This window comes from Haemorhous mexicanus, chromosome 3 (genome assembly GCF_027477595.1).
Source record: "Haemorhous mexicanus isolate bHaeMex1 chromosome 3, bHaeMex1.pri, whole genome shotgun sequence".
NCBI classification, from domain to species: domain Eukaryota; kingdom Metazoa; phylum Chordata; class Aves; order Passeriformes; family Fringillidae; genus Haemorhous; species Haemorhous mexicanus.
The window spans coordinates 13,642,569-13,658,624 of NC_082343.1; the positions used below are offsets into that span (position 1 = coordinate 13,642,569).

A 16,056-nucleotide genomic window follows, 5' to 3' on the forward strand; every position below is an offset into this window, starting at 1 on the left:
CCTGCCTCAGAAAGTTTCTTCTCATTCACCAAAGAAGTTGCATTTTCCAGGGAGCAAATCTGAGATGGGAGAGATTGGAAATCACAGGCTCAGTGATAAGCGAAACCCCAGTAGATGTGGCCAAACTTCTGAATGTAATACTTCAAAAACGCCTGGCGTGTATCTGCAGCTTGGATCGTTCTGAACACAGATATATCAGGACAATCAGACAGCTCCCTTACCTGTATGTGTTGGTTGCTGGTACTCTCCAGATCTGAATGCCTTGGAGGATCCCTTCAGCTCCCACCACCACTCTGAGCTTGGAGTTCCTGTAGGCATCGTTGCACTGGCTCTGGGTGGGGCCATAGGGTCCACTGGCACCACAGGTTGTGAACAGCCACTGATCTGAAAGGAGGACACGTGCAAAGCATGACCCCAACAGCCAAGGACCAAGGAGCTGCTCTGCTCTTTTGCTGCTCTGCTTCTTGGACCAAGAGCAGAACCTGGCCCTGAGGTTTTAACCCAAACAAATACCCCCAGGATTATTTTAAAAGTCTCACAGTTCTGTGTACCTCAGTATTTGACAGCTTTTCATCAACACCTCCAGAAATCTATCACAACAATAAACATAGTTTTAGTTTTCCTAAGGCTCAAAAAGCCAAAGAGCACAGAGTAGAGAAAAATCCAACAGACTTCTCCCAGTTTCAGGCTCTGCTCTCTGGGCTGTTAAGTGTTCATTCACAATCTCAAGGCTGGTGCATTCCAGCCCTTTCAGTTTCTAGAGACATTTGGTTATTGAATTTATTTTAAATGGGAAAGTAACTGTTAATTAGATAAAAACCTGTAAACACAACACCATCACAGTGATTAAAACATAACAATAGATTAATTGAATTCTGAATAATTGTTTGCTCACAGGACACTCAAATTAAGCTTCAGAAAGCAAAACACCTGGCTGAGGCCTGTAAAACAAACATCCAGCTCTGCATTTCCTAGGCCAGATCTGTGGGTGTAGACCAATGCCTCCCCCTATTACAGCCATTTTCATCAATTGGAAGTACTGATCCTGTACAAATAGATTTCTAGAACAAGGCTTTGTTAATTTGTGTTTCAAAAAAAAAAAAATCTAATTTTAAAAATTTGAATACATGACAGTGGCAATTATGTCCTTTTCATTAAAGGTTCATTTTAGGGGCATTGCAGCCCCAAGACTACAATGCTTTTGTAAAACCCACCTTGTCCTGTTTTTTAGTATATCAGGAAATACTTAATATACAATCAAAACTAAGATCTAGATGGTAAATAAGAGGACAAAGCATTTTTTGCAAACATGACATGATTTATCAAACATACTTATTAATAATCTAATATACACAATCTAATAAACTCCATTAGGTAGTTCTACTGCCATTAAAGATAAAAGATTTGGAATCTGAAGTTTTTTCTACAACTGAGGTTGGTCCAGTCAGCCTTCCAAGGCCTTCTCAAAGGGCACCATTTCTCCACCAGCTTCCACAAAAGCAACACCACACATGCAGATTCCTTAGGTGGTGACACTAAATTGTTCAGACAGGGCATTAACTGGACTCAATGTCCAGGAGTTGGACTCAATGATCCTTGCAGATCCCTTCCAACTTAGGATGTTCTACGATTAGCTTGACCTGCTTCTTGGAGTTCAGAGCTACTGTCTAGGCTGATGTGGTTTAGAAATGATGGTCTGCACGTGTCTGGATGAGCAAGGCCAAGGGTTCTACCACTGCTGTTACTGGAGAGGTTCACTCTCCAGAAATACAAGAAAATACATTAGCTTAGCCAGAGAAAAAGTCTGAATTACCTTTTCACAAACTAATCCCAAAGATCAGCGAAATTCCTTCTTACAAAAAGAGTTCAGTGAATGAAATGGATCAAAGAATTTGACAGAACTTTAAGAAATACAGTGACTGGTATTTCTGAAAAATGTTGGTAATACAGTGTTGTGCAAAATTACCACTCTGTAAGAAAATTTCCCAGTCTAAGTTCTGCTGAGAGAATAATCCCATTTTTCTGAAAAATCTACACCACCCCTTCTCAAAACTCCCCTGCAAGGGTCCCCTACAGATTTTGTCACTGTTACTTGTTTCATTTACATACTAATTTCACTTAGTTCTCCAATCCTTCTGCAGTGGGTGGCAGTATGAAATCTTAAAATTATTAGACAGAAAAATGGAAGAATTTTCCTCTCTTCCTTTGCTTCTGATGTACCCCACAAAAGCCACCAAAACAACAGATAAGAGGGTAAAGGCACCTAAGGAAGAAAGGTCTAGAAGTTACTAAAGCAAAATGCTTCAGTAGCTCTGAACAGTTTGGCACCAGAAGTTACTTGTGTTTATCCTTGCAAAACCCACCCCAAACCCAAAGGAAAATCTCACACTCGCTGGAAGATGAGAGACTCATTCTGTCAGCTATCACAGTGATTTAACATTGCAATACCCCAGCGGGCTTAGCCACCTGCACTGGAACATATGTTTAGTAAAGCAGGCAGGTAAGTGGAACAATAAGAAGCCACTTGGATGTCTCCTGTGAAATATCAAACATGTTCCCAAAGGTAGATGTGGGTGACCTTCAAGGAGACAATAAGCCCAAAACATGAGAGAATCAAAATGGAAAACTGGAAGTAATAAAAGCTAGGACAGACCACAGCACGTGCAGACTGCCGCTGTGGATAAGCTTTACATTTCTGATTTGGTCCCTTGAAATAACACATGTTCCTTAGGTATCAGCCTATCTGACCTTGGCAAACTTATCTCTAGATGATTCCATATGTAATACACAGCACAGCTGGACCTGAAACTGGCTGCTCTTGGCTCCCACTGGGTTCCAGGGACTCGGGATCTGTGAACTACATCTTATTCCAAAATGCTTTGAAATGGCCTTCTGGTTCCTTAAAAGCCCTGGGTGAACAGAAGGAGAACATCTTCTGCTGCAGACCTTACACCTTCAGACTCTGAACTGAAGCAACCAGAACAGCTTTTGTATTTTCTGCCTTTAGGGCAGACTAGAGGGGGCTCACTCCCAGTGCAGAGGCAGTATCAGAGTAAAGGCACACATTGCTGGCAATTTGGGATGAATCAATCTGAGTTTTTCAGAGCTTGAGAGGATGGAGAATAAAAAAACACAGTTATGTTATGCCAGGAACAACAATGCAAGGAACCTGGAGACAACTGAGCACAGGAGGTGGTATCTTGGATTTCTAAAGTGGTCCTGTTGTAATGGAGACAGTGGTGCATACAAGATTGTCTGCAAAGCCTCCCAGGTTCTCCAGGTGCTGCAGCCAGTGCTAACAAGAATATTTATTTGCTTTTTTCAGGTAGACAAGAACAGGAAAAGATGTATTTCAGAGCTAGTAGAGCTGGGTAGTGATTTTTGCCCAAAACATTGCAGGAGGAATTCTGGCCCAAGTAAAGTCCATGGAGAGACTGCACGTGATTTAAACTAGCAGAGATTTTAGTAAAACCTACAGCCAGGTGTTGCACAATCTCCTCATTTGTCATCGCTGCACTGATGTGCAAGCAGCCCTACTCCTTTTTATAAATACTGGAAGCCAGTCCAACATGGAACAGCTTTGTCACAGAACTCAATAGGACATAATATGGCACAGGAAGAAGTTGCCCCTCACTTCAAGATAATTAGGACAGATGGATCTTAGTTACAATTCTGGATACAGACTAAAACTTCCTCACTTCCCCCCCCACCATTTCACAAAGCCAACTCTCAGTGTGCAGATACAACAGCCCAAGAGCTGAAACCTCTAACCCAGCAGCAAGACAGGGCACTGCCTGCCTTAATAACCCACCACTACTTTTTTAAAAGTAAGATTTCACTCCCTGCAAAGTATTGATTTTCTCTTGATTCTAGAAATGACTGCAGCATGTCTTATGAGCTTGGAGAGAGCATTTCTACAGGTTGCTGCATGCCACAGCAGTTTACAGTAATTCAGTTTGAGGCATTATTTTGATCTCTAAAGACTAAAGCAGCAGCACTGAATCGAAAATCCTTAAGTAGCTTGGTGAGGAGCATAGATTTTTTCCATCTGTGAATGGCTGTGGTCTGTTGCATAGTGCACAACCCATCCCTCCTTCCTTCTGCAGTGTGTGGCAGGATAACACCGCCAGCATCTCACACACTGGGGGAAGAACAGCAGGACTTTCCAGGCTAAACCTCTCCCAAAAACTAGCAGATTGTGGAATTCTGCCCAACTTCACATAAGTTGCACATACCCAGTGTCCAGAAACAGCTGAGCATTCCTATGACAAAAAACAACAGGTAGCTTAATGTAGGGTCCCTGTATATTCTGCAATTGGTAGTTGCAAGATACTACCCAGGTTTGAAAAAATGGAAATATATGTTTGAGGTGGAGGGGGGAAAAAAAAAAGTGGAGATTCAGATTGGAGTACTACATTTCAGTGAATAATTTATACATCAGTTCAATTTGATAGAATCCTCCCTTTTAAAAGAAACATGGCAGAGGAAAGATGAAGTTTCTGCATGTTCACCCACTCACCTGCCCTCCTGCTCCCTGGCAAGCCCCCCAACAACTGGCAAGGTCCCAGAAGCAACATTTGGCAAAAAAATGTATTTTTGGCTCTATTAAAACAAGTGAAAAAAATTTCTCCCGTCATAACTTTTATTTCTGTAATTAATTCATTGACTGATATATTTACACATACAGTTGCTCATCCTTTTGCACAGCAGATATTCTAGCTTTCACACAGTTTGTCTAGACACATGAAATGCCCAGCAATCAAGGTGCTGGATTTCAGCCACAGCAAGAAGGAAGTAATGTCGTGCTCTTGGAAAACAAAATGAACAAAACCCCACAAGACTTAAAATGACTGATTTGTTTGAAGCTCTGATACTACTTGCAGCCCTAGGCAATGCTGCTGCAGGCACTGTTGCAAATAACAACCAGCAACACTGAAGGGAAAACCATGGAGCAAAGCCTAAGGCACATTTGTACTTCTAATAGAAAGCAATTTCGTTGGCACGTGTACAGCTCACAAACTCCATGCCCCAAAACAGACAGAGGCATTCTGGCTGTACCTCAAGGGTCTAAATGTATTAACTGGCATTTGTCAAATCAAGCTGATCTGAACCCAGTTTAAACCCACTGCCACCCAAACTTTAGTGATTTGAGCAAACTGCCAACCAAGCACCATGGTACTTGGCTTATTTTGGAACCCAGAGTAAGATGCTAGTGAAATGCATCAGTGCTTTAAAACAATGTGTACCCAGTTTGTGTAACTTGCTGTGAGAACCTCTATTCAGACCAAAAGGCTATTCCTACTTCCAACAGAGTAAAAATCCACATTAATTAGGGCTGTAAATTCTCATGTTTCAGACGCACAAGAACCCCAGTGGCTAAACTTTTGGATGCTATTAATTCTTCCTCACAGAGTCCATTTTACCTCTTCTTCTCAGGCAGATGTCATCAAGCTTGATGCCACAACCAAGAGGAATGTTTGCTTCATCTAGTTGCAACAACTTCCATAAGCTTCCCTTGCCTGGCAATATTTGGCCAATATGGGAAATCAGAGGCTTACAGGAAACTGCCCACCATAATCTGCACTAACATTTGGCTGCCACTGGCCCCATGGGTTGTGTGGAGAGCTGCAGATTTTACTCAGTGCATGAGCAATCTCAGTTATGCATTACCAATAATTCCAGTGGTCTGTGTTGGAAGCCTGTAGGCAAAATACACTACAAGCATATAGAAGAAACATGCTCAGTGAGGTAAGGATTTCAATTTTGCTTCGGGTTCTGCCATTTAACAGCGTTCTGTGAGCAGTAATTGGAGATTATTACCTTTCCCAGGATTGAATTTGCCAGAGATTAATGGGGCAGGGGTTGAAAGATGATGGTAAATGGCAGAACTAGGTTGTGCTCACAATCACAGTCCCATACCTGTTAAGTGTGTCTACAAAATGCTATTAAGGGGATATAAAATGACCATAGAAATTAGTGAGTCTTGCCAGCAATACAAGAACCAGTTACTGAGGTATGGCTAGACTAAGAGAGGTCGGCTTTTCCACTCTTTCTGGAGTTACTATTTCTATCTTTATTTTCTAAATGAGGGCAGCAGTGGAAGGTACTTCAGTTAAACAGGAGGAGCATCTGCAGTGATGACAAACATATGCCTGATTGATCCTGAGTATCATTTCAAAGAAATACTCAAAAGCTTGGTTCATGCTTTAGATTTTTCTTAAGTGTTTATAAATAAGGAACACTCTCTGGGCATTCTTGTAGGAAATTGTGGTCAGTGTAAGAGGGTAAGAGCACTACTGGCTTTGGACAGCAATGAGAACACCTTGTTTCTTGCCACCTTCTGAAACCAGGCACTAACAAAGCAGCATGAAGAAAACTAATTTCTTTTCCCTTTTATGATTCACAGTCTTCCGTAAAGGGTGTTAAGTGATACATGCTACCAACCTTTTTGGAATTTCTTTTTGCTCATAATTACAAAGGATGCTAGAAATGCACGTTAGATAACAAAGACCAAGTTGGGTGGAGGTGGAAAAATTATTTTAAAACATTTTCTGAGATTTACAGCAGTTTCTGTACAATTTAAACTGCCATTCTTAAGAGTGAGCGGCTTTGAAATGGAGGTGTGAAACCTGTGAATTGCCCTGTTTATTTCAAGTGCATGATTAACTCTAGAGAGCAATTATGCCAATTCAACTTTGCTAGGTTGTATCTGGTTGCATGCTGATTTTCAGTATTGCACCATTGCTATTTTCAATCCTACAGAGAAAGCAAGTATAAACACTGCAATAAAGAAATTCATACCTACATATTGTGAGATCCCACTGTTGTGTCTGAACATTTCCATCACCGTTCTGAATGCTGCTTTTGTTGGAGGGGGGGCACTGGGCTGTTATTTACTGTGTTAATTGATGCATAATACAAAAATACAATTCTGCAGATACCTTTATTGTATTATAGCAACAGTTCAGTTAGTATAATTGCATACAAAGAGCAACCAAATGTAATTTTCTTTTACTTAATACTTGCTCTGCTGTCCCTTTCAGCTCCTTCATCTGATTAACTAATGTGACTGAGAGTTCTTCCGAGAAACAGCCATGGAAGTGCTCAAAACAGGACTCTCCCTGATGGAAAACACAAAATCTGTGCAACCACTAAATGCTGTGGGGAAGAGATTGGAGGAAAACAGTAACCCAGTTTGGGTAAGAAAATTATTTGATGGCAGTTTCCATGCAAGAAATCAGGGCTGCACAATGGCTGGTGGATGTGCAGAGCAGAAGGGATAAAACAATGCAAGATTTGAGGGGAGAGGAGGTGAATATTTTTGCACATTGCACAACATGCCATTTTTGTACTGTGTGCCATGACACAAATAAGTTGTCAGTGGGACAGAAGAGAAGCTGAAATATCAAAAGAGAGGCTATCCTCATGGTATTTAAAGCCTATTCAGAAGCACCAGAAATCTTTAATTAAAGCTTGATTGCTCTGTGTCTTGTTATCTCCTTTTGCCTACTGAGAATCCTATTTTGTCTCCTTCAGCCGCTGTGATAGTAATTTGTTTACCTCGAGTTCCTCATTATTGCTCACTGTATCTTTATGTGCCTGAATTTCCCTTACTCTAGCCTTGTGTATAAAAGGGAATTGCATTGGTTTGATATAAATTGACTTTTTAATTGGTAGTTGAGTGATAGTATGGTTTGAGAAGCTTTCAGTTTTACTTAAACTAATACCTAACCAATTGAAAACCAAAGCCAAAGTAAGCCTGGGTTTGCAACAGAATAAACAGCACTCAGCCTTTTGTACAGATTTAACCATCTCAATGAAAAATCCTGGTTCCATTAAAACTGATTCAGTCTTCTGGCATATGCAGACCTTGTTACAACTGTTTTTTCAGGCTGCATCTAGAATCAAGTTTCACCAGCAACCTTTCAGCAAGAAGCTGGTATTCCAGCAAATAACACATCATTAGTTAATTGAAAAGGAAAGCATTTGCACTGCCCTGTGAACATCTATCTAATGGCCACCTTGCACTGCAAGTAATTGTGTGATTTGAAAACCACAGGAACTTTTCTGTCCTGGTCCTGGTCGTCAAGGAACTTGAGAGAGCAACACCACCACATTAGTTGTAGACATTTCAGATCTTATTCTGCCTGGTGTGTTCTTGATCCCAGGTGTGACACACTGCAGAGGGTAACACATTACTTGAAGCTTTAGGGTGTTTGGCAGTGTGGCTGTGTGGTGTGTTTTGAGTCTCCAGTGTGCATGCCCTGGGGGCACTCTGAGCCATGACCACCAGTGGCAAGGCTGAAGAAGCAAGTCAGAAGGTGCAGGGCCTGAGGACAGAGAGGACGGGGGGCTGGTGGTGCCAACCATCACTTCTGCTGAAAATGCATTTCCAAGGACAGGCAAAAGCAGCAGGTGTGTATATAAGAGGCTGTGCTCAGATACAAAGCAGCATGTGGAGGGCCCCTGCCCTTGAAAACAAGTGAGCTTGTTTGGATTTAGTGCTGTGAAAACAAAGTGCTACCTGTCTTTCAGACTGTAGCTCCAGCTGCGAAGGCTAAGCTGGCCTGGGGATTTAGGGAGGGCATTTTATTATCCTGTTGTCTCATCAGCTTTAGGAGCACAGTTCTCTGTTTTAGTAAGATTTCTTAAGAAGGAAATATTATAGGATGTGATCCATCACACAAGTCAAAGATCCTATTAACTGTAATTACTTTTAGCTGAGCTCATATTGGTCAATGCAGTCTTTGGGACTTCAGGGTGGTTCACACTGTTGGTTCACTCACACAACAGTAAATATGTGCCCATCAAAGGAAAGGCCTTCTCAGAATCAGCCTGAGGTTTCTTAAATGCATTACAGGATGCAGAAAGAAACAAGATTAAAGCTGGGTAAAATACATAGCCCAGGGACCAAACGAGCATCTGCAGTGTTTCCTGACAGCAACCAGGGGCTCAGCAACACAAAGGGAAAAGGGAATTTGGTGCTGCAGAGACCCTCAGAAATGCAATGACTTTCACTGCAAGAAACAGCCACTCAGCTTCTCTGTTTCTGCCCTGTCTACTCTGAGGGCACTAGGGGAGAAAATTGCTGTAGGAGTAATTTCAAACCCCAAGGGCTAGAGACAATTTTAGACAGAATATGAACAAGACCAAGGATAAAGCCCAGAAAATAGGCAAGCTGTTTTAGATTGGAATTGCCTTGAATTTTCACCCCAAGGTCATCACAAATTATTTTAATTGCTCAAAGAACCTCAGTGACCTTCTCTTCTACCCTCATGAAATCTGATTCCCTTTATTTCTACCATCCGAGCCTTTCTTTAAATTGAATTTCTCAGATAGGACAGGGAGCAGAAGAGCTAGATGATGTCAAGTCTAGTGACAAGCAGGAAATAAGAAAATTTTCACAAAAATTTACAGCCACGGGATTTCTAGCCAACGCACACTTTTACATTAACTTTGCATCTAAAATCTAATGTGGGTTTTTTTTCCTGTTGCTGAAACAGTAGGCACCCTGGAAGGAAATGTATAGCTGCCTTAGGAAACTACATCACCACCTACAGAAAGTCAGCCAGAAATCCATAATCTATCCCTGCCTACAGATCCTACCATGAGATCACTGACCCAAGGGCAATACTGAGAGCACTTAAAAGACAACTCCACTTACAGGCAGGAAACAGAGATACAGATATTGAAGGGAGAACTTCAAAGGATCTTCAAAGAGAACATATAAAGATACTTTTGTAAATTATACCTTTGTGACAGCCCAGGCTCACACGCAGCATCTGTAATAGAGCTAAACACAACCTTTATAGCTGAAGTGCAGCTTCACCCAGCCCAGCACCCTCTCCTGTGGGCTCATTGCCTCTGTCTCACTCCCTCCAGGCTCCTGACAGTACTTCTGCACTTTTCTTGCTGTGTGATGCTCAGCACGTAAAACATCAGTAAACTCCATGTGATGGCAACTCAGCTGACCCTGCAGGCTGTCCCCTCAGCCTCTGCTGCCAGAGCTGGCTTCACAAGAGAGCTCAGGCAGCAGCAGCTGCCCTGCTCTGGCAGCACGGGGTGGGCTCATGGATCCAGCTTTTCAGGGAGGCTTTGAGGGCTCTGTGGGGCTTTTGGCCACGCTGACCAGACTGCTCTCAGCATCAGAGCTAACACCTTTAGTCCATACACCTCAACAGAACACTGCAAGTAGCAAAGTGAAATACAGCCTAGAAAAGAACTGATGCAAAGAACTCTTCTTAGGCAGAAGAGTGGGAGAGAAGGAGGCAGCAGCTACAAATCCCTAGGCTTACTGACAGAGCAAAGGAGGCATTTATCAACCCTGCTCTCTAACTTAAGAGGGCAGATATTTCAAATTGGCAGGTAGCTGCCCTAAGTGATTAGAAACAGCTGCACATGGTGCTGAGGGTTGCAGTTGTTACAAGCACTTGTCTCTCCTGCAGCCACCCCTCACTTCCATGGTCAGCCCTGCTGCCCCAGGTAGGCTGGAGGTTGTGGCTGCTTGACCCAGTTAGGAAGAGAGGCTGGCAAGGAGGAGGGAAGGAAGCAGATTCAAATGGAAATGCACCTTTGAGGCCCAAAACAGAAAATTATGAATATGTGGGAAAGCCTGGGAGAGGAGAGAGGGAAACATCTGGGAGACAGCGATGGAAAGGTGAAGTACAGTTAGGTTGGAAAGGCTGATTAGGTTGGAAGGGCTAATTAGAGTCAGGTTGGAAAGGCTGATTAAGTTGGAAGGGCTAATTACAGTTAGGTTGGAAAGAGGAGCTGAAGGGTAAGGGAGAATAAAATAACATGAACACACAAGACTGACATTTCTAAGTCCAGTACTGCACTATTTCAAATCGACAATGACTATTTACTAAAAAAGTGAGGCTGTGTTAGTTTAAACCAAGTCTGTATCAACTAGGGTTGGGTGTTCAGGTTAATAAATGCTAAACTCAGTCAGTTTGGACACTTCACTTTGATTCCTGCCCGTTTTTAGATGACCATGACACCAAACACACTTATCTTACAGTTTAAACCCACGTTTTACTTCAAGTGGCCCCCTCTGGCTCTTTGACCAGCTGGCAGCCTGTTACACTTAAAACCAAGACACAGTTAGCAGCTAAAGGTAATCTCTTTCTAGAGCATGTTTGTTTTATTTGTAAGGAACTTGGGAAAAGCCCTAAACAAAGGCTTTGGGGGAAAAAAATTGCATTTAGCCACATCTAAATGAAATCTGTGCTAGCTGGAAATCTGTCTGATGATGCTTCTCGGACAGTTACCTGCTGGATCAGAAAAGGGGGCACTGCTGAGCTGGAGATTTCCCAGGAGCTTTTGTTCCCATCCAAACTTCTTCTGGGCACCTCTACTGGTGACACTGGTGAGCAAACTGTTTGAGTCTAGAGTGGTACCTCGAGGTGTCTTCTCTCCACTGACTAGAAAACAAGAAATCACAGATTGGTTTATGGCTGAGGGGCACTGAGTCACTATGTAATCCAAAATTGAAGCTAAAATAAGGGCTGCAGACTTCTGTGCTGAGAATAAGAGCCTGCAGTCACAGGATATAACAGTATTAAAAGAAATGGGCAGATTAACTTTCCATTGCTGTTACGGAGCTGAGACAAAAGGAAAATAAACAGGAATGAGTGGTAGGCAAAACATTAAGGGAAAGAAGACACAAAGCAGAAATACAGAATACAATCTTTAGCAACTGTTATAAATTTTTTTTAGCCAGTAAAAGCAGGAGGAATTTTCTTTAACTCTATCCTAATTTTAAGATCTTTTTGAATACTGTAACTTGAGGTATATTGCACTTGTGCACAGAACCCAAGAGGTATTACAGCATAAATGGAGAGACTCATGCCCCAGGCAATGCAAATTAACATAACACAAAGCAGATGAAACGTTCTGACTGCAGAAGTGGTTTAGAGGTTTTCAGTCCAAACAGGGCTACAGAGGTTGCAGCTCCAAGCGTAGGAGAAGAAAGGATGTGCTTAAGTTCTGTTGCTCAGCCCAAGGCAGAAGTTTAATTTGTTCAGAGCAGCAATTCTCCAGCCCTCATGTAAGTTGTTGGTCTGAGGTACAGAGTGACAGATCATTGAACACATTTACAAATTAAGCAATTCACTATGCATGAGATTATGAAAGATGAGTCAGACACAAACGTTTAATAAAAATCTGCATGAGCTATCAGAGGTATAGACTGGGCATATTCTAGAGGCCAGTCAATCACAAAGCCAGGATCAGAATCCAAATTTTTCCCCAGAGCAGTAGAGTGTGAAGATCCTAGTTTCTGATTCAGACTTAAATGCATGTCAGTCTAAATAAAATAACCTTGCTTTAATTTAACTGGAGTATTGTTCCCAGTGTTATTGCAAAGTTAGTGTCAATCACAGGATGCCTGTCTTTTCCCACCCAGTGTCCAGTTGTCATTCATTTTGATAACTGTCACACAGCAAACCAGGTCATGTGGAAATCTATAATCACAGACTGGCTTCTCCATCAGCCTGGCTGGACAGGTGATGGTTCTGCCTCAGCTGGAAGCTGATCTCCCACACCCTGTGTCTCAGTGCCCACTTATGCCTAACTGGGAACTCGCTCCCTGCGCGGCTCCACCAGTAAGGGATGCACCTGAGCGGGGTCCTCTGCCCAAGCACAGTGATTTCTGACATAGTCCTTTGCCTTTCAAGAGTCTTTTGAAGATAATGACAGCCAGCCCGTTCCCCACAGTTCCCAAATTTCAATTACATGGCAAATAAAAGACAAGTCACTAGCAGATAAAAGGAAAACTTACTTGTTAAATAACAGTCCAGACTAAGGGAGACATTGTCAAAAGCAATAATGGCATCAGAGCCTTCTTCCCATGAAGCGGTGATCTGAAACCAAAACCTGCACAAATTGGAAAGAATTGGATTAAATTCTGCTAAACAACATGAAATTCAGAACTCTTCACAATTAAAGCAGCTTTTGAATGGTGAAGAAAAACTTTTCACGTATAAAAATATTAAATTGATAGAGAAGGTACCTCAGTCCTAGCAAGGAAAGATGATCTGAGGAGGGGAGCTATACAGTAATATAGGTGGGCAGAATTAGAGAATATTGCCCCTCTTCCCTCCAGACAAACAGCCTGAAGGAAGCAGAAGTGTGTGTATGTGTGTTGTCAGAAAACAAAGTCCCCTGGATTCTGGCACAAATAAAAGATCAACCAACCAACCAGACCCCTGAGAGGTTTTAATCTCACAAGTGATTTACACTCTAAAGTGTTAAGAAAAATAAGTAGGCAGGGCTCCTGAAGTAATTTGGAGTTCCTAAAAGGAACTGGCAATCAAAGGCTGAACCAATTTTAGAAAGTATTTGGTGTTGATGTGCTCTGTAGGAAGCAAAGGGTGTCTAACAGCCCTGGCAGTCACAAAAGAGAGGAACTGACACTGGGTAGTCCACAGGAAGAGCAGAACTCATTATCTCCTTAGAGAAGCTGAGAAGGTTTGCCTTAAATCACTTCCTGATTTAAGGAAAGCTGGCTTTTGCTGGGAAGTTATGCCACTCTTACATTACCAGAAGAAAAATTGCTGTAAATTCACCCTCAGTGATATAACAAGTCAACAGGAAGAGCAAAAATTACCCACAACCAAATACTTCAAATCTGACAGTACACTGACCACACATTAATTGTGTGTACTCATGGATTTAGGTTTTCTCTTAGCTTAGCAAGTTCATGTTCTCTCAATGCATATCTGCCACATAAGATCATAATACTCTGCTTAGGAAAGAGAAAAATTTCTGAAAGCAGCCAACCATAGCTCAGCAGTCAGATACAATGCTCAGAGGTTGCATCGAGACTATAAAAACATGAAACGATCACATGATGTAGAACAAGCTGCAAGTGAATATGAAATATTATTTAAACCTCATTCTCTGTTGTATCTTGACATTTTACACCAGCAGAAGTTAAACCATTCGTGGGTCTCTTTAATGCAGATCTATTGCTGGTGCTTCCTGCTCTATATTTTAGAGATAAATGTTCAGTCAGAATTTGAATTCTTGCAGGTGTTTCAGTTCAGACAAGAAAATGATGACAGAACAAGGTATTTTTGAGGGGCACCCCTATTTATTTCAAAAGCCTTTAGAAATCCTGTCTCTTCCTTGCAGCAAGGATCTGAACACTGGCAGAATTTTTTTTTTTCTTCTCACAGACTCTAGTCCTTTCTGCATGGCACTGGGTCTAAAATATTCTCTCTCAGCTTTGTGCATGTTATTAGCATTGATACATTAGTCTTGGTGATTCTACTGTTTTTAAATACTACCTCTCCTTTGCCAGCAAGACAACCTCAAAACCAAAATTCCAGTGAAGCTGCCCTGGTCATGTGCATATTTACTGTGGCACAGCATATTCCTGTGTTTTGAATGTGTCAATGTAACCAACCTCCACTTTGTTCTCCAACACAGGGCAGCTTTCCAGAGGGGACAGTGAGGTTTGGCAAAAGCTAAAACAGGATATTTTCAGGATATGTAGATTGGAGTGTCATCATCTTTTGCAGCTGGTGTTCTTGCTAAGCTACAGGTGGGCACAGACTCAGAAAAGCTGACACAACCAAAGCAAAAAACCGAAAGCTGAACCAACTCCTGTCAGCCTCCAAAAGGTGCAAAGGGTTTAGAACAGACCACAGAAAAGATTTCTATAGTTATGATGTTCCTCCTTCTTTATTTCTGGTAAAGAAAAGCAAAGAAAAGCAGCAATGTTCCAACACTGAAATTTCTCACTCCTTGGAGATATGCATTGCACATATGGAGAGACTTCACTAAAACTGACTTTTTGTGTTCTAAAGACATGAGCAGCTGCCATGAAAAAGCAGGTGTCTGACACAAATAACAGTGGATATGGTGAAGGAAGAGTATCCCTAGCATCGAAGGCAACTCCAAATTGCAAGACACGGTTTTCCTTGCTAAATGATCCAATTTTTTTAGCTCAAAAGGTGGCATCTCCATCCATACAAGTCTGAATATCACAAAAACATATTTTTAGCCTTCCAAAATACATAAAAAGTGCAACAGCGGTCTGATGCTGCCAGCAGTCTCACAGTTCTTAGCTGGGATACCTGAAACCCCTTGTGGGTATGTCTAGGAGGAGAACAGAAGGGAACATAAAATCCTTGGATATTGAATTGGCTTGTGACTGAATTGGCTGCCCTCCCTCTGCCTCCCTCCCTCGTTTGCTCTACAGCTGAAATCCCACAACACTTCAAATGAAATTACAGGCTCTAGCATAAACATAAGCTGTTCACTTTGAGACATGCCATACAAGACTTAAACAAAAGCTGTTGGACACACACAGTGGGCTCTGAATCTACTCTTTCCTGCAAGTCACAGTGCCAGCAGCAGAGATGATTGAACTGTGTGTCAAACAGGTCCTAAACCACCACAGGTCACATTCTGGTGTGCTATGGAGAACCAGCACCTACCACAGGCTGTAAAATACAGCAGAAGCTTCTCCTTCCTTGTTGTCAGCTGCTGAAATGCCCAGGAAGAGGTAGGGTGGAACCTGGCTCAGCTGCACATCTTTCAGACAGCTCTGAGTGAAAATCAGTGCCCTGCACACAGTGACCATTGGTGCTGCATTGAGGGCACCAAGTCTGGTGCATTTGAGCCTCAGCCTATTTCCTCAGGGTGCACACTACATGCCACTTGCAGACAGGGACACTTTGATACGAATTTATGTTTGTAAGGTGTTAAACTGAGGCTGCAAAATTAATTGCAAAGACAAATAAGCAATTGCTCTCTGTCAGCTGTTCCCTCCAGTACTGCAGACTTTAGCTCAGGGAGAATAAGAGACAGATACCTCTGCAAAGACTACAGTGCACCTTCTTTCTGCCTCCAGGCAATGGAGCACTTCTAAAAATATCTTCAGGCAATTTCCTAAGGTTCATGCCCCAAGGTGTTATGCACTGATGCACTTTTCATGTCGTGCCTCTTCAGTCAATAAAGAGTTGTTCTTTTGAGAATTATCAAATGTTCAGTTTCTAAGACCTTGAAGGCATGACACAAACCAGTATTTCTGCTGTTGAAGGGAGT

At 42.1% G+C, this 16,056-nt stretch overlaps 1 protein-coding gene across 1 annotated transcript in view; it reads right to left on the reverse strand.

The window, feature by feature from the left end:
- Window positions 1-16,056, reverse strand: part of ALK (ALK receptor tyrosine kinase) — a 306,751-nt gene that overhangs the window by 35,916 nt on the left and 254,779 nt on the right. Inside the window, exons 10-12 of the mRNA XM_059840860.1 lie at window positions 12,782-12,876; window positions 11,271-11,423; window positions 222-384 (exon numbers count right to left, since the gene is read on the reverse strand). Of these exons, the coding sequence (XP_059696843.1) occupies window positions 222-384; window positions 11,271-11,423; window positions 12,782-12,876 (411 nt within the window). The remainder of the gene's footprint in view (window positions 1-221; window positions 385-11,270; window positions 11,424-12,781; window positions 12,877-16,056) is intronic.